At 43.6% G+C, this 24,868-nt stretch overlaps 1 protein-coding gene across 1 annotated transcript in view; it reads left to right on the top strand.

Moving 5' to 3' along the window:
• The first annotated feature begins 297 nt into the window (after positions 1–297).
• The window catches only part of pbl (epithelial cell transforming 2 pebble), a 46,169-nt gene continuing 21,598 nt past the window's right edge, over positions 298–24,868 (top strand). Inside the window, exons 1-11 of the mRNA XM_084593633.1 lie at positions 298–608; positions 669–757; positions 3,360–3,527; positions 6,529–6,618; positions 7,676–7,786; positions 12,343–12,444; positions 15,254–15,353; positions 15,815–15,936; positions 20,704–20,766; positions 23,260–23,485; positions 23,566–24,108. Coding sequence (XP_084449759.1) covers positions 524–608; positions 669–757; positions 3,360–3,527; positions 6,529–6,618; positions 7,676–7,786; positions 12,343–12,444; positions 15,254–15,353; positions 15,815–15,936; positions 20,704–20,766; positions 23,260–23,485; positions 23,566–24,108 — 1,699 coding nt within the window. The 5' untranslated portion in view covers positions 298–523. The remainder of the gene's footprint in view (positions 609–668; positions 758–3,359; positions 3,528–6,528; positions 6,619–7,675; positions 7,787–12,342; positions 12,445–15,253; positions 15,354–15,814; positions 15,937–20,703; positions 20,767–23,259; positions 23,486–23,565; positions 24,109–24,868) is intronic.

The raw sequence follows: 24,868 nt of genomic DNA, 5'->3' as shown, positions 1-24,868 counted from the left end.
TGCGGTCCCACGGCAATAAGTAAAGTGTAAACAAGTATAAAAATTTGCCGATTCTTTTAGAGCAAATAATTTAAAAATGCAAACGCCCGTGAAAAAAAAAAAAAAAAAAAAAAGAAGCAAGGCTGAGTGCGGCATCTGACGGCTGATAGCGAGACTCGAGAACAAAATTTAGTGATTAAGATTTGCATGAATTTTCATATATTCCAATCTTATCCAACGCGCAAAATTTTTGTGAGCTTTCTTTTTTTTTTTTCTGTTGTTTGAGTACTCTGTAATCTCGTCCTACACAACGGGCGCAGCCGCGCCGCGCCGCACCGCACCGCCCGCCGCTTCGTTTAAACGGATTTTTGGGCGTTGCGTTGTTGGCTCGAGGGGAGGACCAAGTGATGCGCTTCGTTTCTACGCATTGACGCAGCCGACCTCGGTGACGCTCTAGGCGTTGAAACTACGAGGCCTCCATCCGGTCCGTTTTTAAGAGGCAATGTTTTAATAGTCACACAGCCAACGAGTCGCCGCCGGCGCAATGGCCTGCGAAAGCTCCATTGCGAGTTGCTCCATTGCGAATAGCTCCATTGCGAATTGCAGCGCCTACGCACGGAGTGACAACGGTAAGCTTGGAAAACGGCAACCAGCCAAGGCTGACTAGTCGCGGATCGTTTTCTCTCCAGAAACTCGTGGCCGTCGAGGACACCCCAGGACGAGAATCTGCCTCGTGGGTCCTGTCGGAGACGACCCGACGGTCGTCCAGGCTGCCAAGGTAACTTATTGCCAGCCTCTAGCAGTAGTGTATTCGTGCGCTATTTCATCGCTCATCTACAGCTGAGTATCTGGTGCCGCCGGAGCTGTTACAGTCGATAAGCGAGGTAAAGACGAAACCTGACCTCTCCTTAATATTAAGCGCCTTAAATTGCGCGTTGTCACACAAGGGAGGTTAGTGCACTCGGGATGCGGGGGAACAGAGAAGCATCGAGAGTTCTGTCGTCTGTTCTTCGTTTACATTACACGACTCAATGCCTGCCTTTCGACGTAACTAGGAGCGTAATGACGCCTAAGAACGAGCTTGTTTTGTAATGTTGAATGGGGGTACATTCAGTGAAAGAAGTGTAATTTTACTGCGAAATGTTTATCAGTTTTAGAGTAGATCCGGCATGAATCTGTATTTGGCGAGCAGTTTTAATGAATTACTTGCAAGAAAAATAAAATGTTGAGGCACACTTGTACAACGTTTAATCTTCGCGAAATGCCGCCACATTTGCTTTGGTGAAACGGGGTTGTGGGTATGCTATTTTAAATGAAATCAGGCACATGTTATTTCCATAAAACTCTGTTCAGCAATATTTACAGCATTTGTCATTATTGCAACCAAATAAAACTTGTTGCTATTGGTGTCACTTGGAACTTACACAGGCTGTAAGGCATGTGTTTTGACATGTGTGAAGTATAGCATGCAGTGCATAGAAATCCTGAGCAAAGCTTGAGGAAACATTTTTTGGAGGAAAGTCCCCTTGATTGCTTTCATGAGAATCTGGCATTTTGTGGTTTTTAACTATTGAAGCCGCTCATATGGCTCGCAGAGCAAAAAGCACAGTCAGAAAGATTGGATTTGTTTGTTATTATTATTATTATTATTATTATTATTATTATTATTATTATTATTATTATTATTATTATTATTATTATTATTATTATTTCACAAAATACGCTCTAGCCTTATCTCGATAATTCAGCACACCTAACAAGAAAGAAAAAAGGCCAGTGAAAGACTGTTCATGGGAATGCTTTTTCTGGGATGTGACCTCTGAAGCTGTTTGCAAGATAGGCTCTTTGGCAATTGTAAGGCTTTGTACCCAAAGCTTGAACAATATTCGGTAGGACTTTTTTTTTAGACAGTGAAATAATATATGTGTGCGAAATTGGTTTTGAGGAATGAAATATGTGCAGTAACTGGCTCACTTCTCTTAACATGTGAACTGTGCCACGAGGGAAGGGGTAGAGGGAATGTTGGTTGGTTGGTTTGGTTGGTTTGTGTGGTTTAACGTCCCAAAGCGACTCAGGCTATGAGAGACGCCGTAGTGGAGGACTCTGGAAATTTCGACCACCTGGGGTTCTTTAACGTGCACTGACATCGCACAGCACACGAGCGCCTTGCTTTTCGCCTCCATCGAAAAGCTGCCGCCGAGGCCGGGATTCGATCCCGCATCTCTGGGAACAGTAGTCGAGCGCCGTAACCACTGCGCCACCCCGGCGGGGAATGTAATAAAAGAGAAAGAGGTTAAAATACTAAGGTCTCCACGATGCAGGTAAGCACTTGAGTAAAGTGGATGTGCAACAGAGACAATAAGAGTAATGACATAAATCAGCATTGCACCACCATTAATAAAAAGAAAACAGATATAATGCTGACAAATTTCTTGTAATACTGCTGCATATCGTAAGGCAGCACAGCATGTCACTCCTGAGAGAGAGCACATCACTCAGGTAGATAATTATCTCAGGATATTTAAGGTCCACTGACATCACACAGTATATTGGCGTCTTTTTCATCTCGCCTTCAATGAAATATGTCACTGTTGCCAAGATAGGGTTCACCTCATTAGGCGAATTGCTAAGGACTGAGTCCGCAGCAGCAGGTTCTCTAATGATAGAGACCGTGTGGCTGTATACAGTGGGGTTTGATAAATTTTCACGTTGCACTCTTAACAGTTAACATTCTTATGGTGGCTTCAGTGGTAGATATTCAGCACTGCTAAAAGTGACATGCTGTGCTGGCTTACGATATGCAACAATGTTCTGAGAAATCTTGCTTGAAATCTTGAAATATATACCTATATATATTTTTTTAAATGGTAGTGTGATGCTGGTTTAATGTGATCGGTTTTGTTGTATCTGCTGCACTTCCACTTTTCGCAAGGGCTCACCTGCACCATAGAGATGCTAGTATTTTAACAGTGCAGTTTCTTAAGGGAAGACAATTGCTTGTGTGACAATACAGATGACTGACAATGTGAAAGGACCACTTAACAGTGTTAACTGCAACACAAAATTAGATCAGCACGAGTAAGTACAGAGTAGAAATAGAAAACAGCGCCAGCCACTGATATGATACATAGGCTCAGGTGAGTGCAAAAGGACTTCCTCACGACCTGCTTGCAGTAGTATGGAAGCATTAAGCATGAAGGGTCAGCAGAAGGGACTTTATTTTTTTGTAAAACCTTCTGCAGGTGCAATTGTAACTGCCAGATGTATTCGTAGGGTACCAAGTTGTTCCTGTTGGATATAGACTTACTAAAAGGGTGCAAAAGGTATAAGGTAATGAAGTGGAAGTTTATTTTGAGTAAGTGAATGGGGTGTGCTTCCAGTGCCATGGCCTGCCAGTGGTGCACAGTGAGACAGGAGCTGAGTATGCGGGTGACCGGGGTACCATATTCATCGTGGAACGGTTTGAAGGCCCCCTGTTTGAAGAGTTGCGTCAGCGCTCGCTCGTGTTCAGCTCTCGGCTCATGGTCCAGTGTGCACAGAGGAGCATAGTGAGTGACCGCCTGTGCAATTCTTCAAGCATCATACCTCTCATTTTTCTTTTTGTTGTTCTCAGTGGCCTTCCAGGCCTCTTTTGCTGCTGTCACATGAGTGATCTGTCCGTTTCGTGATTTTGATAGCCTCTGTAACAACTCAGTGTAGTAGTAATTTTCAACATTTGGAAGCCTGAGCATGATTAACCAAAATTGTCTTGATCAGCCAAGTTTATGGTAAATAAATTATTTAATTATACTGTGATAATTATTATACACTATACCAAAGAGCGAGTAGGCATCTATTATACATGTGGTATTTTAATCGTGCCTATACTTCGTAACAAAATTAAAGTGGCTTTGCTGAGGAGCTGTCTGTCTTAGTCATCAGAAAACAGCTTCTCAGCAAAGCACACATGCCAGTTACAACCTGGAAATTTAAAGTTAGCAACAGTTTCATCAGTACACACTGGCAAATCTTTCACCTTATGCCCATACTCTTAAGTGATGCAGTTCATTTGGATCATGATTGGCTTTATTACTTCCCGACCTGCCCACTATGGCAAAAATCGACTGCAGTGACCGCACTCATCTTATTCCTCAAGGTGTTCGGCTGATTGAATCTTGACGTTCCATCAATCCCTTGACAGAATAGGTGACAACATGCAGGATGAAAAACGGCGCACACTGAGACACCAGAGAGAGAGAACTAGGAGGAAACACCACAAGCTTGCAACCGAAGTTTTAATGAAGAAAACGAAATAAATAATGTAGCCGCCTGTACAAGACAGATGCACGTGAAAGCAAGCTCACACATGCGAAAGATTACTGATCAGGAGTGCAGTGTACTCAGTCGTCCTAGTAGTGCAATTCTCTATCTAACAGGGCAACAGAAGGTATGCTAACACATCTGTCAGCGTACTTACTGATAAAAAAGGCTTTCATAACCTCTTGGGTAACTTGGTCATCATAGAAGACTGGTCAGCAATTGCAAACATGGCAGCGTGCAAGCAGGTTGTCCTGCAAATCACCACCGATTTAATTGCAATACTCTAAAGGCCTCACATTTAAACAGTGCCCTGTTTGGCCAGTGTACATTTTACCGCGTGACAGCAGCAGTCAATACACAACAACCTTTCTTGCAAACAGTGAAGGGCGACACGTTTTGTTGTGAAAGCCCACCGGCTCTTATGGTGTCTGCCCGCCTTGTGGGTTGTGGCCAGCTTTTTTGGTGCCTAAAACACGACCCTGATGCTGTACCACTATGCCAAGCTTTTCAGACCATGAGAGAGCCTGTGAGTGTAAGGGACTACAGCCGGCCTACAGCACTCGCTATCACCCCGGCTTCCTCTGTCTGGTTCTGCTTTGACCCATCTAAGAACACCCGTCTGCCCTAGAGGTATCATGGTCAGGCAAAACGCTACTTTTTAATCAGGTCACTTGCTCCAAGGCTCTTTCTATCGCATAGTGGTGACAGGACCCGGAAGTGTCTCGCGAGACAACCTACAGCCTTTATCGAAAGTTTACAGCCCAGAGGGTTTACTTTAAAGCCGTATAATATGACTGTTGTAATAATTGTGGAAGTCCTAGTCATCTGAGAGGGTAAGACGAAAAATCTTCTTGCCTTCAGCAAATATGGAAGCCTGGGAATGCATTACGAGCCACATAGTATCGCTCAGAAGTAGACCCCCTGGGCTGAAAACTTTTGATAAAGGCTGTACCTTCACACTGCCATGTTTGCAATTGCTCGCCTCTGTTTTCAAGAACTGACGTTCTCTTCCATAATTATGACCAGATTACTCAAGAGGTTATGAAAGCCTTTATCAGAAAGTATGCTGACAGATGTGCTAGCGCACCTTCTGTTGCCCTTTTAGAGAATTGCACTACTAGGACAACCGGGTTCTCCTGCCATGCGTGAGCTTGCTTTCACGTGGATGTGACATGTGCAGGCGGCTACTTTATTTATTTCGTTTTCTTCACTAAAACTTCAGTTGCGAGTCAGCGCTTGTGGGGTTTCCTTCTCGTTCTCTGTCTGGTGTCTCAGTGTGCGCTATTTTTCACCATCAACCTTCACCAACTAGCCCAAACATCTGCCTTACTACACAGCCTACAGTGGCTGTGCCATACTACCAACCTTTGCTGTGGAAGTGAGTGCTTGGGGCACGAACAACAATAAATATATGCTGGTGTATCGATGAAAAGATCATTGTGACAGCGTGCTCCAAGGCGTGTTATCTCTGACTTTCTTCGGCGGCTTGTGGCACCCTCAGCGGCAGTTGTTGACGATAGCAGCTGCGGATTGGTGCTGTAATAAAGCTGAAGGCATTGTCATAAATGTGGCAGCGCATGTTCAGGTGCTTGCTCTCTCAACTCGAGCATTGCCGGTAGGCACTGCCCATGCTGCTTGCATGTTGAGAACATGCAAGACAGCGACTGTATTGCAAAATTGTTTGGAGAACTGTAAGTGCAGATGTTTAGGTTTTGAAGATTTGGAAATGCGATGGATCGCTGGCTACTTCCTTCTGGGGTTCAAGTTACCAGTTAAGACAAAAGTTTGATTTGAGCCTTGAATGAAGTTGAACTCTAGTTGATATTAGCAAACTTCTAATCTTCTGAGAGTGGAAATTGTGGAGTCAACAGTGTGTTTGGCGTATGCTGTTAGGTTTTTATTTTACAATAATTTAAGGTGACCTTCATTGAAATCTTAGGTTCGCTAAACTGATTTTCGCTATGCAGGACGTGCGAAAGAAGCAATTGCAGCAAAGTCATTTGCACAGAAAATGTATTGTAGTAGCCTTTCGCTGGAAACATTTGCACATTTCGTACAGAAATTGAGGTTTTGTGAAGGTTTACTTGGTAACACACACTCACAATAAAAATTCACATATGCAGCAGTTGGGCAACTGCATTAAGGTATTTGTGGCAGGGCTTTTGTCTTCGCAAATTATGAACATTGTTTTGCTGTTTTCACGCTCCAGATTAGTGTGCATACATACGTGCATGCCCTATTTATGTGCAGCCATTTCCTGACAAAGGCCGGCCCATCTACAACCTGTCCATGGATGGTGTAGTCCTTGTCTTTGCTGGCTTCAAGTCGCGCTCTGAGCTGGTATGCTGAACACAGCAAACTTCCTTTTCTCTTAATTCTTTATGCTGGTGGCAGCTCTTTTACTGCTTAAGTTGTTAGTATAGCTCATTTTGGGGAGGAGCATATGATGGAGCCGCACACTGCAGTTAAATTTTCTGATGAAATCGAGTGATGCTATGAGAATGCTGTCATGAAAACTTAAATCAGATATAGAGAACTATTCACTTTGATGGATGCCAATTTAATTTATTTACTTGCATGATGAGTTCACTTTTTCTTCTAAAAGAATATCTGAAAGTTGATATGCTTTGAATATCTGGGGTCACTTGACAATGGTTTGGTTGGTTTTCCTATGTTTGCCATGTTAACTGCATTGCATACAAGAGACACTCTGTTACTAAGGACTTTTGCCGGTCCCTAAAGTAATTTGTTTGCTATTTATAAGAGACGCAATTAACTCAGGTACACTCATGCAACGCAGCTGACTCTTATGTCCAGCAGTCTAGATTCCCTTAAATTCTGTTCCATATCACTGTCCTGTTTTGTTGCAATATGTCAGGAACCAAGAAGGAGTTCCTCCTCTTTACTGAGAAGTCAAAATGTCCCAGTTAATTGTCACACAGGAGTGAGATGACAGTGGCTGAAACAATAAGGACATTTTGACTTCCCAGCCAGAAGGAGGCACTCCTTCTTAGTTCCTGACATATTGCAACAAAACAAGACACTGATATGGAACAGAATTTAGATAAGAGGATCTAAACTGCCACACATACGAGTTGATAGGAATGTTTGGTTACAAGAGACCTTAGTTACAAGAGACACCTTTTTGAATTCCCTTGAGGGTCTCTTGTAACGAGGTTTTGCTGTATTAGAAAAATTCGAAATATAGTTTTTTTAATACAAATGAAAATTAAATATACTCGATTCATATTAGAAGTTTCGAATGTTCGCACACCACTACTCTTCAGGCCCTATTGTGTGTCAGTGACTTCTCTGTCTGCAAAGGTGGTGCATGTCACCGCATAAAATGCCTCGTGGCCAGAAGGGAGATTTCCAGGCACAATTGTTGCGCGCGCAGTGTGGATTGCTGCTGCTGTCCCACTACATGGGGGCCAGTGTGCGGGACCGGTTTTCCTGCGGCAATGTGACACACTGTGTGGCCGATTCAGTCAACAGCCCCAAGTACGAGGTAGGGCATTCACTTTTGTTTTCTCATTATGGACACCCCCTTTCAAGGAGCTTCACTCAGAAAAATGGCGCACCTAAGGGGTGTATTCTAAGCAGCCCGCTCTTTCTCCAAAATTTCATGCCTAAAGTCTGTTATGTACTTGGCGTATGTATGTTGATGACCTCCAGATTGCATGTACAGGGTCCTTCAAAATATGTGCGAACACGGCGAAGCGTGCCCGCGCTCCGTGAGCGTCAGCGCATCCGGCGCGGTCGCGCATCGAAACAATGTGGCGCATGCGCACGCTATGTGCGCATGCGAACGCTTCGAATATGTGCGAATATGCGAATATGTGCGAACGCTTCGCCGTGTTCGCACATATTTCCACATTGCACGTGGATATTCCGTGTTCGCACATTCCAGATTGTCAACATGTGAAAGACTGATACACCTCACATTAAACAGACTTGGTAACTGACCATACAAAAATGGGCCTAAATTTTCCTTGCAAAAACAGTTTGTTTCCTTCTCACTCAAGAGAGGCTTGCAGATTGATCCTACCCTTTGCTTAAATGAAAACAAACTTCTAACAAAACAAGAACATAGATTTTTATATGTAGCATTTGACAGAAAGCTCAAATTTTTACTGCACCGAAAGAAATTGAAAAGCTTGCCAAGCCCTGAATATCTTTAAAGTTTTGTCACTCAAACGTTGGGACTCTGATAGAGCATGCCTCCTGCACAGTTTCTGCTCTTTGGTACACTCCTGTCTAGATTATGGATCTATAGTGTATGGTGCAGCAAGACCATCATATTTAAAACAGTTAGATCCCATACATAATAATTGGTCTGCGCCTATCATGTAGAGCACACAGAACGTCCCCTATATTCAGCCTCTGTGTGGGATCAAATGAACCTCACTGTAAGATAGAAGAAAAGCACTTACATGAGCATATGTTCTCAGAAGAAGGTTACGAAGAAAACACCTTTGCTACCCAATAATCAGAACTTGTCCTTCCAGAATAATATTCATCAATGAAAGTTAAGCAATGAGACCACGGGTACTATGGTTTGAAGACATATGTCGTGACCTTGGTATATTGGATACATTACCAGTATTGCTCAAAACAGACCCCTTGCTCTCCTGGTAAAACAATCCACAAATCTGTGAGCTCACTAAAAAACTGTTCAACAAAAGCCAAACCCCTGAAGAACATATCATACAGAAATATCGCACAGAGAAAAAGAAATACAGTGATTACCAAGTTTTACAAAGACTGCTCAAAAATGTCTGCTTATGTTGTTTACGCAGGAGTGGAAGACAACTGGGAAATAGTAATTAGGCTTCCTCAATGCGCATCGATATTTACAGCTGAATGCCACGCTGTCCTGGTAGCTGTAGAAGAAATGAATGAGTGCATTAAGAATTGTGTTATATCTAAACAGATTCGCTGTGTACTCGCAGCTTTAGATTTCAGAAATGCTCACAACACAAGGACATAAAATAATATTCTGCTGGGTCCCAAGTCTAATAAGCATTGACTGCAACGAGAGAGCTTGTTTTACGCAAGCTCTCAACAGAAATATTGATAAAGTCAACATGTCACATAAAGACTGCATGACATTAATACAGTGTAAACAGAAAGATAAATGGCAGTCTATACAGAATAATGAAGAAAATAATCAATTGCATCTCATAAAGCCTTAATAATTTGAGGATGGAAATCGAGCACACAGCAGCATTGTTTTACAGAAGTGATAGTTTTCAGTCTTCGTATTGGACACAGATATTTTACATACATTTTACTAATCAATCATCATAAACCTACCTGTGAAGAATGTGGAGAGGTGCTCACAGTCTAACACATACTAATTACATGCCCAAAACTCGAGACATTATGGAGAGAGCATTTTACTGTTTTCTGCAGTTGTGCCATCCCATTCCACCGCAGCTTACTTTTAGGAGAAAGGGCAGTCATAAACTTAAACAAGTATTTTTAGTATTCTAAAGAAGAGTTTCTAAACAAACTATAGATTTTTAACACATCCATTTTCTCATCTCCAATGAAAACCGTTTTAACCTTGCTCTTGGTGAATCATAGCCTTAGTTGCTTATACATCATAAAACACAACAAAAGCACAACACAACATTATTACTGATACCAGTGTGACACCCAACTTTATTACACTGAGCTCTGCCAATCAAATACCGTATTTACTCACATAATGATTGCGTTCTTCTTTTTTTTTTTTTTTTTTTTTGAGAACTGACGCAAATTTCAGGGTGTGATCATTACGGGGGTTGGGGGGATAAATTTTCCGCAAAAAATTTTTCAGCACCGAAAATGCAGTTCAGGTCAGACGTCTTAGAACAGATATCTCGATTGCAACCAAAAATAAAAGTTGAGTAAGGCTTACCTTTGCAATAAACACGCACATTAGGTATCACATGAACTGCACAATGCCCATTTATTTTTTCTCATCAGTGCTCTAATCAGAGTCTGAATCCTCACCATTTTCGCTTTCATTGCTGCACGACTCATCATTGGAAACGGCAGTGTCGTCGCTGGGAGCATCTTCACAATCCCATAGAAAGTCATCTTCCGTTCCATCCAAAGCTCGATATGCGTGTCTTCTTGAAGCTCTTGGCCACTACCTCGTCGGGGATACTGCTCCACGCTTCTGCGATTCACGAGCAAAGCATCTTCACGGATGGCCTTCTGATCTTTCCACTCGGCATCGAATCGTGCTGGCCCATCGCCATCCACTCTGCATAAAGTCTTCGAGCGTTGTCCTTGAACGGGTTGTTCAGTGGCACGTCGAGAGGCTGCAGGCAGCGAAGTCAGACCCCCAGGATGCACTGCGAAGTCCGTGCGCAGCTCTTTAAGCTTAGCATGCATGCTGTCCACAAGGTCTTCGTCCCCAAACAGTCTTAATCCAGTCGACCATCAGGTCTGCAGTCATCCATCCTTTCGTTTGTGCACGTATATGGATGCTACGGGGAAAGTTTTTCTTCAGAATAGTCTTCCGTTTGAAGATAACGTATGGTGGCAGCTTCCGCCCGCCGGCCGTCACCGCAAGCATAACAGTGCATCGCTGTTTTTCTGCGCCAGACGTCTTCATGAGGACGCTCCAAGCACCCTTCTCGTTCAGTTGTATTCCGGGGCATGTCGAACATCAATGGAGTTTGATCGGCGTTTCCAATTTGGGACATGAGGTAACCGCTTTTCTCGCGAAGCCTAGTGACGAAGTGATGGAAGTCTATCACCTTGCTTTCATATGCGGACGGAGCTGCTGGCACAATGACGTCCGCCGCCTCAGGGAAAGTCCATTCCGTCGCATAAAGCGAGTCGTCCAACCGGAGCTAGCGCGGAAATTTTTTGCGGCAATTCCCAGCTTCCTGGCAGTTGTGCGCGCCTGCGTCTGTATCATTTCTAATGATACTGCACAACCATCCTTGTGCAGGTCCCTCACATATTCTAGGACCGCCTCCTCAACATGAGGGAGCTTGCCCGTTTTGGGTCCGCGGAAAGCCCTCTGTGCCTTGTTCGCAGCCATCAGCTTCTCCCGCTGCTTCTTCCAATAGCGTATCCTGATTTCGTCGAAGCCGAAATACCTGCCAGCAGTGCAGTTGCCATGCTCCAGTGCATAGTCAACAGCCTTGAGCTTGAACACAGCGTTGTAAATGGCATACCGCCCCATGGTGAAATGGCGTAAACTCACACAAAACCACAAATCACTCTGTGACGCTGCCGAATTGCAAAATGGCGAATGCCGCAAAGCGTTTTAATCAAGGAATCACGGGAACTCGTCGGAATGCATTCGCTGCGGGATGACTGCACATCAACCAACAGGGGGCTGCCGCTATAACAGTTCTGGACATGCAAACAAAAATGGTGGCGAAAGCAAGTTCGGGGTGCGATCATTACGCAGGGAACGCTGTTACCAAGCGTAAACAGTTTCTGCCTACACAGGAGCTCCTGGAGCCCTTAATAGATGTCATTCATAATGTAGTAAAAGTTGATAAACCAGGAGAGGTAAGTTCTGCTGGGTGCCTAGCCATGTGGGAATTAGCGGAAATGAGAAAGCAGATGAATATGCTGCACGTACTGATAACTCATACCTAACTCATAACCCATACTCATCATACAGTCATAAAGACTGTATGATGTTCATACAGTCTCCACATTGGACATACATGTCTCGCACACTACTTTATACTCCTCAAACAAGAAACGCCTGCATGTGAAGCATGCTGTAATGAGCTGACAATAAACAATCTTCTATAACGTATAAAATTTGAGGAAGTAAGGAAAAATCATTTTAAATGTCTCTATATTAAACACCGCCAAATCCAAGCCATTTGGCTGAAAAAATTGCCCTTGTTGAAATTTCTTGTGTTTTATATTTTTTAATAGTAAACCTTCTGTAATACACCACAAACTCACCTTGTGTTTGGCGCATGATAGTCTAGATGATACGCACCATAAAACCCAACACAGCAGGTGTACAATTATGTTTTGGTACTGACATTGGGGAGCTGTTCTGCAAGCAGCCTTATTGTAGCTACGTTTCAGCTGTGTGGAGGCCTGGAGATTCCCATCATGAAGAAGGAATGGGTGCTCAAAGCTTGGGCCCACCGGGATGACAAGGACTTCTCTGCAACCTCAGAGGACATGGTGGGTACTCGCTGGGTTCCACCAAGTGCATGCCACATGCGCACACATTGAGAACAAGTAGCACCATGGCTGACTTAAGCACTTGTGTGCTGAGTGGATATGCAAATTAGCAGTTTTCGTCAGCCTGGGCTCAAAGCAGAATACTATACATCACAGAATGGAACCTAATGTAATTTAAAAACAATGTGGTTTTAAAACGGCTGTAGTGTACATATTTTACTGGAGTTACTCCTGGATGAATGTACTCTGCATGAGTGCAGCCCATAGAAACAAAGCATTTCTTTTTCTCATTTTACACTGTACCCTTGAAGATGGCTTTCCATCAGCTGCTGCCTAGTTATTTTAAAAAGACCATAAAAAATTCAGCAACGTTTCAAAGCTGCCTTTTCAAAACATCATGCTAAATGTACCTATTGCTAAGCCACACATAACTGCTCACTGAAGCTCCCGAGGTCATCTAATGCCGCAGATTTTACCTTCAGCTGCTGAAGCAGAGGTATGTCTGCTTGACATCACATCGCATGATCTGCTGTGAAGAGGAGCCGCAGCTGTGCTCACTCAGAGTATCGTCACTGTGTACCACATGACTAGACGAGGGTATAAAAGCTGCTCCGCCGGCGCTTGGTCCTTCAGTCAACACAGCTTGGTTGAACTAGGACAAACCTCTGCAATTTTTTACCAGTCTCTTAAAATGATGGTCACTTCAATTGGCTCATGTTGCGGACTTGGCAAGCAGTGCATCTTAGTGCACATAGCTGTCAAGATGCTGCTGCATGCAGAGTAGCAGGGCTTTACGCGATGCCCTTAGCAGGCCAGCAGATAACCTTAGGCTTAAAAGCAGGGCGTTTAACCGTGCAGTACAAAACTGCAGCAGAGCAACGTTGCTTACAGAAGTATGTAACTTATTTAAGTCATTCTTGCAGTGTTCTCACACATTTGCATGGCAAGCTTTATACACCGTGACGTTGGTCACGTACACTGCGGCTACATCATCATAATAATGCTTGGTTTACAATGTTCTCTGTGCAGCATTGCCTTTCAGCTTCAGCAGCTCGTATTGCAGGACTGCAGTGTCCCCAATTACACCTTAGCATTCCTGATGAATTTTTGTGGCCCCCAGAATACTTTAATTTGCATCCACTGTTGAGGCAGTTTGGAGGCCAGGGAGATAAGACAGTGTTCCTTTGCAAAAGTTGAAAGGTTCATTTGTGCTTCTTAATTCTAGAGTATGTTACCTGCTTCTACAGTGACTGTCCTGCAGTTGTGGGCAGATGACTCAGTGAACATTAATGCCACTATTATGGCTTCTTTGGAGCACTGAGAGGCAGCCCGATTAAGTGCTGTCCTGTGCATTGCTAACATAGATTGTGGAGATGGCTGCCACCATTGGCATTGCCATGTTTTTCTCGCCTTCAATCTCAGATTATCCCTGTTTAGCCGTCCTGCAATAGCCAATTGTGCAGAGGTAGCACAAGATAATACCAGTGGCTGTGGACTAGTGTACTGAGAATGCATCTTAAAATCCATTATATTAGCATAATCTATTTTTAACCTTGTACCATATTTTTGTTTATGGCCCCACATGAAACATCAGAAAAGAATATATCTGAAATAAGACCAGCTCTGACAGCATTCGGGCTCTGATTTTTCATTGGGCTTCTCGCTCTGAGGCGCCTAGTGCCAACCTCTTCTTTGTCCAGTGTGATAAGAGCGCGGCGCAAGGGGCACTGCAGGGCTCTGACAGCATTCGGGCTCTAACTGATTTTTTATTGGGCTGCTCGCTCTGAGGCGCCTAGTGCCAACCTCTTCTTTGTCCAGCGCGATAAGAGTGCGGCGCGAGGGGCACTACATCATCGTCTAAGCAGCTGGTTTTACTGTTCTAGAATATTGTGAGCTGATCAAGGCCAATTTGACTTAACCAAAGTAGCTGTGGCTGGTGCAGGAAAAAAAATGCCGTGATGATGGTTTTGATTGGTGGCAGTGTGGTGGTCGTTCCTTGGCAGCGGCAATTTCGGCAGGGGTGGTGCACAGCCGGTGCAGCCTCTGTATATGTAGAAGTTTCACTGGGTTGGAGGCTTGTCAGCACTTTTGGTGTTGAAGGGCCATTGCCATGGCTTTTGCCAAACTGATCCTTCTGTATGCCCGACGATGATATGATGGCTGATATTTCGGAACCATCGCCACCAACAATCACTGGTCACGGACAGAATTTCGTCAAATGAGGGTAGTAATGGTTTCGTCATCTAATCCTCCTGTATGCCTGACAACAGTGCGATAGCTGATGTTTCGGAACCGTCGCCACCAACAACGGTCGCGGACGGAATTTCGTTGAATGAGGCTAGTAATGGTTTCGCATTAAAAAAACCAAAGCGGCACCACCTATGGCATCGAGAGGAAGCCGTCGGCGGCATCGCTGCGCCTATCAGTTTGCTTTGGAGGTGTCGAGAGAACATGCAGCGGTGGCGCGCAGAGGTCTCGGCACACACCTGTAGCGGTTCATGACTCGCTGTTATGTGTATGCTTAGGATTTTTCGATTAGGACTTATTGGACACTACCTTAAGGTGCCCCCCCCCCTTCCCCCAAATTCGTTGGGGCGAATAGAAAACCTTTCTATTTTTGACCTCACCAGGTTAGCTTGTAGACTACTTACTCTCTGAAAAATAAATTCCTGTATGGTTTATTTGTAGTAACGGTGAATCATTAGGTAGAATTTACCTGCATTTTTTTTTTTTTTTTGCAGAAGACAAGCAAGCGTGTTTGCATTGCTGTTTATGTCTGCCTAATTTTTGAATTACACTCTATTCACAGATGAAGCTCCGCCTGGAAGCCTTCAAGGGAGTCCAGTTGGCCTTCCTCGGTTTTGCCCCGGATGAGCAGAAGCACATGGAGGAAGTGGCACTGGCAAACGGTGAGTGCAAGTGCTTGTTTGCTCTAGCAGACTCCAATCCCACTGGTTGCCTTTGCACAGGAAAACAAAGCATTGAGTGAAACCGAGAGAGTCAGGGAAACGTCACTGAGTTTAGTGGCTTTGTGAGAAAATGTGCAACCTCAGCAGTAATCTTTCTTGGTCAAGGTGATCTGGCATCAGCTTTTATGGCGTTTGCTCTCCTGATTCGCATGCATCGAATAAGCTCTAGTTTCTGCTTGCTGCAAAAGGATATTGCAGTGGTAATGGTGCAAATAGTCCAGGCTGTCAGTTGTTTAAGCCTTGTTTCATTTGGCTTTGCTACACCGGGTGTTCACCTGTGAACATCTGCGTAAAAGTGCTTCAGTTTCCTACTTTTATTTTTTTTTCCCCGAGTGGGCCGAATATGACAGTTGTGTTCATGCTAAGTAAAGCTCTGGCCAACACAAGTGTTCTGGTTGCAGGAGCTATGGTCGGGGAGCCAACCGATGCTAACTGCAATTTCCTGGTCGTCGACGACTCTAATCCCATGCCGCCTGTCGTGCCTCCGGACCTTGATCCCAAAACACATGTCGTCCGGTCTGAGGTAAGTTTACCTGCAGCTGTGTTTGAGAGTGTTTCGCTAGGGGAGGCTCTTTTTTTTAGGGAGTCTCATTGTTCCCAATAGCCATGGGGATCACATTAGCAGGAAGGAGGATTGTGGGAGTATTGAAATTTTCAAATACGAATATAAAAAAAAAAATTCCTTCAAATATTGAATATAGGTCTGATCAAGGAAAAAGAGAGAGAATTAAAGAATGGCACACATTATGCATCCTTATTTTAGGATTGCCCTATGGATTGCCTTATTGGCCTATGGATTGCCCTTATTTCAGGATTGCCAGCGAGTCTTGACTCGCTGGCAATATTGTATTGCCTAAAAAATTGAATAAATGAAATTTGTGATTCAAATTTAACTACAATTGCACAGTAGTGTATCCAATATTTAGCAAAAAATCAAATCCAGTATAACCTTTATTTTACAGGATTCCGCATACCATTTTTTTGTAGAGGAAGGACCTGCATAAAATCAGGTGAAGCTGTCGTATCGCTGCTGAATACAGTAAATTCTCATTCATTCAGTTTTCAAGGGACCAGAAAAAAATATCCGAACTAGTCAAAAACTCTAAATATCAAATGGGCCTGAGAAATCGAAAACTATTTACATCGCAGTAATTTTATCTGATTAACACCAATACAATCGTTTCCTGCATTCGAAATTATACCAAAGTGAATCGTTCCCTGCATTCGAAATTATACCAAAGTGAGAACAGTGTTTTTTCCCGGTTTCGACAATTTCTTTGCTTTGCACACTCTGTTGGGAAGGCCCCCTTCACAGAATGGAAGGTCCCATTTCACAAAACAGCCCCGTCACATTCTGGGAATGTGTCACTGCATAGTTCCTGCTGTCAGGCATTGCAGTGAAGTGCGCAGTGCAGATGAACTGCGGTGAATTTGAAAATTTTTTGGGTATTTGGTAATTTTTTGCTAGTCAGAAAATTCTGAATATTAGTTTTCGAATGTGAATAAGAGTCCGATAACAAACATATTCGATTTGTATTTGAAATTTTGAATATTTGCACACCCCTAGTGGTGGAACTGCTGCGCCAATTGTTCCAAACTGTGCCAAATCAAAAATCCTGCTACATGCTGCTACAAAATCGATTTTTTGCCTTCTGCCCCACGCCTGCACCAAAAGTCGCGAATAACTCTGCCGACAACGAAACCGAACTGTCGCAAAACCAAAACCTGACATCTGCTGGCAACTCTGTGCAAGGCGGAAGAATGTTCTTGCGGGTCCTGGGCGGACAATCGCGTGACACAAAATTTACGTTTGTCGAAGTCACTTCTGTGCCTGCTGCCGGTGTTTTTTTGTTTGTTTTTCCCTCGATCTACTGGGAGGGAATGAAAGGGGGCTGCAAGATATCAAGTCCAATGCACGGGAAGGGTGAAAGGAGGAGCTGGCAGGCTGGCCATTGAAGGGTCGAAGCACCTGGTGCTCGCTTAATTTGTGTGCGTGTGTGCGCGTGTGCAAAGGATGTGCGAGCAGGCTGGCCAACGTAGACTGAGCGGTTTCAAACGATTGATGGTTTGGAACTGCCCTCGGCAAATCACAGCTGGAGCAGTATGCACGCTTGCTTCCTTCTTTTTTTTCGTACCAGTGAGGTATGGGCTGCGATGACCTGAGTAGCAGCAGAGGGAGCGCTAAGGATTTGCTGTTTTTGTGCGCTCGCACTGGACTCTGTTGGCCGCTTTTGTACCTTAAGCTCAACCCCTTATGTGGAGCATCTTGTATAATTTTACAGCTTAATTCCAAACGTCAACGTTTACGTGCCCTTTAGAAGATTATCTCAGTCTTGACAGTTATTTCTTTTCTGCCACTACAAAACTTCATGTGTGTGGGCACGCGTGTGTGCAAATAACTCATGCACAGGTGCTCAATATATTTGCAGCCCTGCATACGTTCAGTAAGTACCCCTGGACGTTTTTATTACAATGAGGAAAGCATATGCACAATCCCTGCAGCGCGCTGCAAAGGAGCAGACTTGCGACTCCAATTACCTGTGTCGCTTTGATTAATCAGCCACCCCGACAAACCACCGGAAGAAAAATAACGAAAGCAAAGATTGCGAATGCAAGGAAAGCGGCGTTCACTCTACATCTCCGCGCATCGCGCCTTTTGACTGAGAAGCGCCTGTCAAAAGGGAAAAAAAAAAAAATCTCCATGCAGGACCTGCAAAAATATTCTTCCCTCTTTCCCTTCAATCAGCACAGGTCTTGAAGGAAAAAGGCGCCTCGACGTTACCCTGATGTACACGATGAGGACACCCAGAAAAGAGGTCGGAATCGGGAAAATGTACAGGAAGAGATCAGGCTGGCCAGGAATATGAGCACCAATGCTGCGCTGCTTTTCTCAAAAGGTGTCAAGTCTAAAAATTTTGCAGACGTTGAGAGTGGATAAGCCTTTTTGAAGAATGGACAAGAAAGGCTCACAGCGGCATTGTCCAAGCTGGAGTCATCAAGGCAAGAAAAGAAATAGTGCTTTAAAGTTGCAGTTTTAAGAAGCGGCAGTTCTGAATTTCTACAGCGAGTTTTTATATTAAGACAGCTAGCTACCTTCTTTCCAAGGATACAGTGTTTATAGTGTAGTTGCATATCTCTGAATAAAAGCGGCATTGTTTTTAGCAAAACCTCCTGTTTTGCTTAATTTGGGAAGGACAGAACATCACTTTAGACTGCATTTGAGCTTGAAGCTTGTTTTTGCATGGCTATGGTCATTGTAAACATCTGAGCAATTGGGTTCCAGAAATAAAACAAGCTTTCTTTATTTAAGAGTCTCGAGATTTAAAATTTTGCTACAAAACGTTTTTTTTTTTTTTTTTTTTTTTTTTTCTGCTACAAAAGCTCAAATATTTGTTACAAAATGCCATGTTTCCTGCTACAAAATTTGAAATTTCTGCTACAAACTGCGATTTCTTCTGTTACAGAAGCTACAAAAAGAAATTGTTGTGTTGCTGTTAGTACTTCTTAATACAATAGCCAGGGGTTCAACCTGGTTAGACTGAAGATGCTGTGTGAAAGCATTGTTTGAATTACTTGTGCCGGGACGCTTGTTCTGTGATGTCACGATCTGGCAGGCCAATCAGGAGTCAGGCAAACTGTTTAGACTGACAACACAGCAGATGTCTCGACAGAAAAAAAAACTCTACAGATGGCTACGCAACTTATCTTTTCGGACCCATCTCCAGCACATTGCACGACTTCATACTGTTTGTTGGAATTGCCTCTGCATCAACGCCCCGTTAGCACTCTAGAATGCATGCGGGACCTTAGATGGCACCACATCATGGTGACAAACGAAAAATTTGGAAGTGTCTATGTGGTGAGCAAGTAGGCTCTGTATAAGTGGTAATGTTACATGAAAAGGAAGACGCAGCTCTTTAGAAACATAAGCAGTAATGAAATCTTGTTAATTTGGCATTCGGGAAAAACGTTCGAATTATTTGAAGGTTTGCATTCTCAAATGGCCCTAAAAAAAAATCTGCTGCAAGCCATTTGTGTCACTGGAATTTTACCTAATGAACACCTGGAAATGGCTGTCCATACATCCGAGATGAAAGCTAAGCGACAACTGCAAATCACATATTCATCAGCTGCTTTTTACGCACACTGTCCTGTATTGCAAGTTGCCACCACAGCTCCTTTCGCAGTGCGATGCAATAGCAGTAATGCCTCATTACAAGCATTGCGTTTTGAGAATGCTTCACCGCATGATTTGTAACCCGTGCAGTGAAGCATTCTCAAACCATAACAGTTCAGCATACGAAGAGTGGTAATGCGTGTATGCAAGAGAGTCGCGTTAGGCGTGGCGCCATCCCCAAAAATTTGTGGGCGGCACTTGGATCTCTCTTAAATGTGGTAAGGCCTTCATTTTTTTTTCTCTTTGTGCTCATTTGACACTTTTTCACTTATTTGCTTTATTCCTCTTTTCTTTGTTTTCCCCTCCCCCTTTTTTTTTTTACCTTTTGTACTTTTCTCAATTTTTTTTACTTTGTTTCTTTTTTTTTTTTTTTTTTTTTTACTATTTTTCTCCTTACTTTTCACTGACTTGCTGGAATCATTTTTAGCAGTAAAAAGCTGCTGGAAAATCATTCCAGCAAGTCATTATTAACTAGCCCAACTTGAATTTTTCATGAAGTTTCTTGACTGACTATTTTTGATGTTGTAACTCAATGACGAGGCCTAAATAAAGTTTTGCAACGTTTTTTGCTAGTTATTTGCACAATTTCAATGTCCGTGGCTGTTTTGACGTCTGCACACTATATCTGCGGCCACGGCTATTTCGACGTTGAATTGACTTTTTTAGCTCTAATTAACTGCTTACTCCACATCAATGAAATTTCTCAGATACATTTTTTCTCACCCTCTACCTCGCAAAACCATTCTTTTCCTCATAAATTACGTCATTCTTCGACATGAATGTTGTGATATGCCCTGTGGACGTACACTTTCTGCGCCCACCCATGAGACTACAGAGGCTTTTGCCTTAAATCTAAAAGGCCGGTGACGCACACTGCAGTGACTAGAACTGCGTGACTGGCCACATTACGCTTACAGAAAATTGTCATCGTGTGTAATGAACTTGAAGCTCGAGAGGTGGGCGACGCCACGCCTTTGTGGGGAGAATCCCAAGTTTCATTGTTGTCAGAATGCTCTAGTATGTTGATAAAGACAGGCTTCACTTTCTCCTCTGTGTATTTTTACATTGCAGTCAAGATCACATAATAATTTCTTGCTATCATCTTCCTTTCAGTGGTTCTGGGCCAGCATTCAACATAGTCGCTGCTTCATGGCTGGATCTTATCGTTATGACTATGTGAGTACTCATTATGCTTGCACTGTTTTGTATGTTACATCATAACCCCGCCATAGTAAACTCGCAGTTCCATTTTGTAATCCATAGAAAACTGTGCATTTTATTTTTCGCTTGCGGTAAACATACAGAAGAGGCAAATGTTGTCAACACCGGCCAGCATGAATCACAAGGCAGCGGCAAGAACCAGAGGCATGGCATCACTGTGCAAATTGTTCTGCTGCACTTCATTTTACTGTGCTTTTCTTAACTGCTGCTTCTTAAATGACTTTGAAACTGCAGAAGATGACGCCGTGTTCATGCAAGTGTTATCACATGGAATCACTCGCATTATATTCACAGACTCGTCGCATTCATGCAAAAGTGGTACTTCCACAAGATGTCAATGAAATTGAATATCTGACAACATAAAATCTGATAGCTAAAAATAATCAAACATAGAAATAGTTAGAGAAAAATGGAAGGTATTCTTGAATGTTTCCTTTATAAACTAAAGCTATGATTAAGCACTTACTGAACAGCATTGTCTGTGCCACGCCATCACCAACAACTGATAAAGTAAAGACACTGATATATTAAGGATTTGTGCTTGTCCAAGTGACTTTACTATACAGTTTCTCAGCTTTATGCAGTATATGGGGTTTAGTGTCCCAAAGCGACATCAGTTATGAGGGTCGCTGTAGTGAATGGTTTCAGTAATTTTTATCATTTGGGATTGGTTAATGTGCACTGACTTCACACAGTCCACGGGACCCTTGCATTTTGCCTCTGTTGATATGTGGTCGCCATGGCTGGGATCAAATCTCAAATACCGAATGAATGCATATTACATGAGCTTTTGGCACTAAATAAAAAAGTAGAACTGTAGAATACTTTATACGGATGGATCAAAAACAGCGCTTCTAAAACAGCTTTTTACGTTGGAAGTGCTGCAGTAGACAACAAATTAGAGACAATAGTAATATTGCCTCAGTATGGATCAGTTTCTGCTGAATAATGTTACACGGTTTCCTTGGCTGTAGGTAAAATAGTAAAGAGCATAAAGATAATGTACTCTATGCAGATTCGCATGGCTTAATTACAGCACTACACTCCAGAAATGCAATAGAGCCCTCATTACAGACCTAATACACAGCATAATAATGGCCAAAACACAAGAACATACCACACAGGAACTAGAGGTAGAAAAGAGAGAGCTGATGCACGTGCCACAGCTGCCTATAATGCTGAAATACAGAAAGTAAACATACTGCATAAAGATTCCTTGAAATACATACACTGCATACTCGCAGTGAAGTGGCAGACTTCATGGAATGCCGAAGAAATTCCAAAGCTCTTCAGGGCCTGCAAATTACAAATAAATGAATATGCAACAAGCTATACCTAGTGAAGCCAGTCATCGAAGAATGGAAATCACGTAGCCACCTAGAGCGCATCATTGAAGTAATTTTATGTTACCTTATTATCTGAAATACTAATCTAAAACAGGTCCACCACAGTGGTGCAGTGGTTAGGGTGCTCGACTAATGTGCCTAAGTGTACGGAATTGAATCCTGGCTGTGGCCGCCATTTTTCAATCGAGCAAAGCACTCATGTGCTGTGCTATATCAGTACAGTTCAAAGGACCCTGGGTGGTCAAAATTTCCGGAGCCCTCCACTATAGTGCCTCTCATAGCCTGAGTCTCTTTGGGGTGATGAAAACCCACAAACCAAACTAAACCTTGGTTCTGGTGGCCTTAGTTGCCTATGTGTTGTAACACACAACATGACACAATTATGGACAGGTATCTTTCTTCTTGTTTTGAGCAGACGGCAGCCTTACCAATTTTTTCATTCTGATTTCTATGATCTGAATCTAAGGTGAAAAAACGCTCATCTGTAGTCGTCAACAGTACTGTAGGTTCTACATTACATTAGAGCTTGTGGAATTCGCTCATCATTATGTACGTCGCAGATTTTAGAGGTCATGGTTTAATATTCCAACCTTCCAGCTTTTGTGTAAGCTTTGGCAGCACATGCCTCTTCTCCTTGAACACTGAATCGATGAGTAGTTGCCTTCATTACACATTCTTGAAATTGAGAGAAAGCTGTTTGATCTTATGCCTTAGAAGCAGAATTCATTTTGCAGGAAAGGATTCAAGGTGTGGTTGTCACTATGCAGCCATTGCTGCTGTTGAGAAGGGAGCTGTGCAGTACATGAAATGACCAAAGCATGTCATATTGACAGTATGTTGCATGAATGGTGCAACGCAGGAGGAGCTATCTGAGACATGAGCCCACTGCTATGGTAATGGTGTCTGCAGCTGAAAACAGCATCAGTCTGACTTGCGCTAAGTGCAACAGCTCACAGAGGTTGCACCATTTGGTAAGGAGCAGAACAAATAGTGCAAGACCCAGTTTATACCTGGCGCATATAGCATTTCTGGAAAAAGAAAAATGCAGTCATAATAAAGGATTTGTGTTAGCACGTGTCACCGAATGAGCGTAATGGTGCAGAGCCCTGTGACGCCATTGCGGCCCTCCTCGGATGTGGCCCCCAAGACAGAGAGCAAGCGGCGCAAGCTGCGTGAAAGCTTGGCGCAGCAGCTGGCCCAGGAGGCCGAGCAGAGCGTGCTGGTCGACCCATTCTCTCCCGAGAGCCCCCGGCACAAGCGGCGTGTTTCTGCTAACAAGTCACTCACTATCCTTGACATCAGCCTGTCGCCTGACAAGCGCAGTCAGGGTGAGATTCAAGATCCTTTCCTTGCCAGTTTGTGCAGAAAGGGCTTGCAACAGTGCGTGCATAACTCTGTTTCCACACAGTGCTAGATGCTGTGGGCGAGGGCCAGGAAAATGTGGAGCCTCCCGACCTAAGTCGTATGTCTAAGCGGCAGCAGGTCTGCATGGAGCTGCTACAAACAGAGACCAACTATGTGGCCATCCTGCACACCATTCTAACACTGTTCAAAGATCCCCTGGAGGACCCCAGCAATGAGGTGATGCGGGGGGAGCCGTTGCTGGACTCTGCTGAGGTGCGCCTCATCTTTGGGCACCTGCCCCCCATCTACGATGTGCACCGCAGCCTGCAGCTGCGGTTGCAGTCCATGGTGCGGTCCTGGTCGGAGGACCTGTCCGTAGGTGAGGCTGTGCTAGCCCATCGCGAGGCCTTTGCCAAGGCCTACCCACCCTTCGTGAACAACTTTGAGTCTGTTCGGGAGACGTTGGCTATGTGTGACCGGCAACGGCCCCGGTTCCATGCTTTCCTCAAGAGGTGCCAGACGAAGCCCGAGTGTGGACGACAAACCCTGGCTGAGCTGATGATCCGCCCCATCCAGAGGCTGGGCAGCATGATTCTTCTGCTCAAAGGTCACTTCTCCTCTCTCTTGCTGCCATTCTCCCTTCACTGCACAGTAAATTGGGTACAGCATGCAATGATTTGGCATCTTTCAGAGTGCTGTGCTACTTATGTGTTTTCAAGTTCTGCACATATTTTTCTTTGGTGTACTGGAGATTTCATCATAATATAGGTGCTGCTTTGACAGTGTTAGCACGAAGGAAACCTAAATATCATGCAATGAGGGAGATATATCATTAAAATTATGCAGTGACGAGTTCATCAAAGTGATCAATCGCAGTTACCAGCACTGTAGGCAGTGCAATTTTTTATTATTTATTTTTTTTACAGACAGCTGCAGTGCTGAAATAGCTAGTGACTTGTTAATACAGTTCTGTAAGTAAAACTTTGTTAATTTAGACTTTGAGGGAGTGAAAAAAGAAAGTTTAAATAACCAGAATTTGAATTTTCGAATGGCCCCCTCTAATACTGCCAGAAGCGCTCATGTAAAAATAGAATTCATTTAGTGAAAGCCTGGGATAGTCAAGATGAAAACTTTGCAACAGCAATAATTTTTTGCCGTTTCATGAAACGCTTTAATTTATGCGCACTATTGGGAATTTCGGTGGCAGAATTGCTTCATAATGGCAAAGGCATTGGTGCCGTTTTTCAGTATGCAATGCAATGGCGCTTTTTCGCATGTGGCATCGCCTGCAAAGAGACTTCATTGTGCAAAAAATTAATTGCACATGACAAGCACAAAGTTTCAACACACTGAGAACAGAAATGCAG

The sequence above is a fragment of the Amblyomma maculatum genome, chromosome 2 (genome assembly GCF_055883805.1).
Source record: "Amblyomma maculatum isolate TAMU_Amacu chromosome 2, ASM5588380v1, whole genome shotgun sequence".
Taxonomy (NCBI): Eukaryota; Metazoa; Arthropoda; class Arachnida; order Ixodida; family Ixodidae; genus Amblyomma; species Amblyomma maculatum.
Note: the sequence above shows the minus strand (reverse complement) of the source record. Positions and strands in the feature narration are given on the sequence as shown.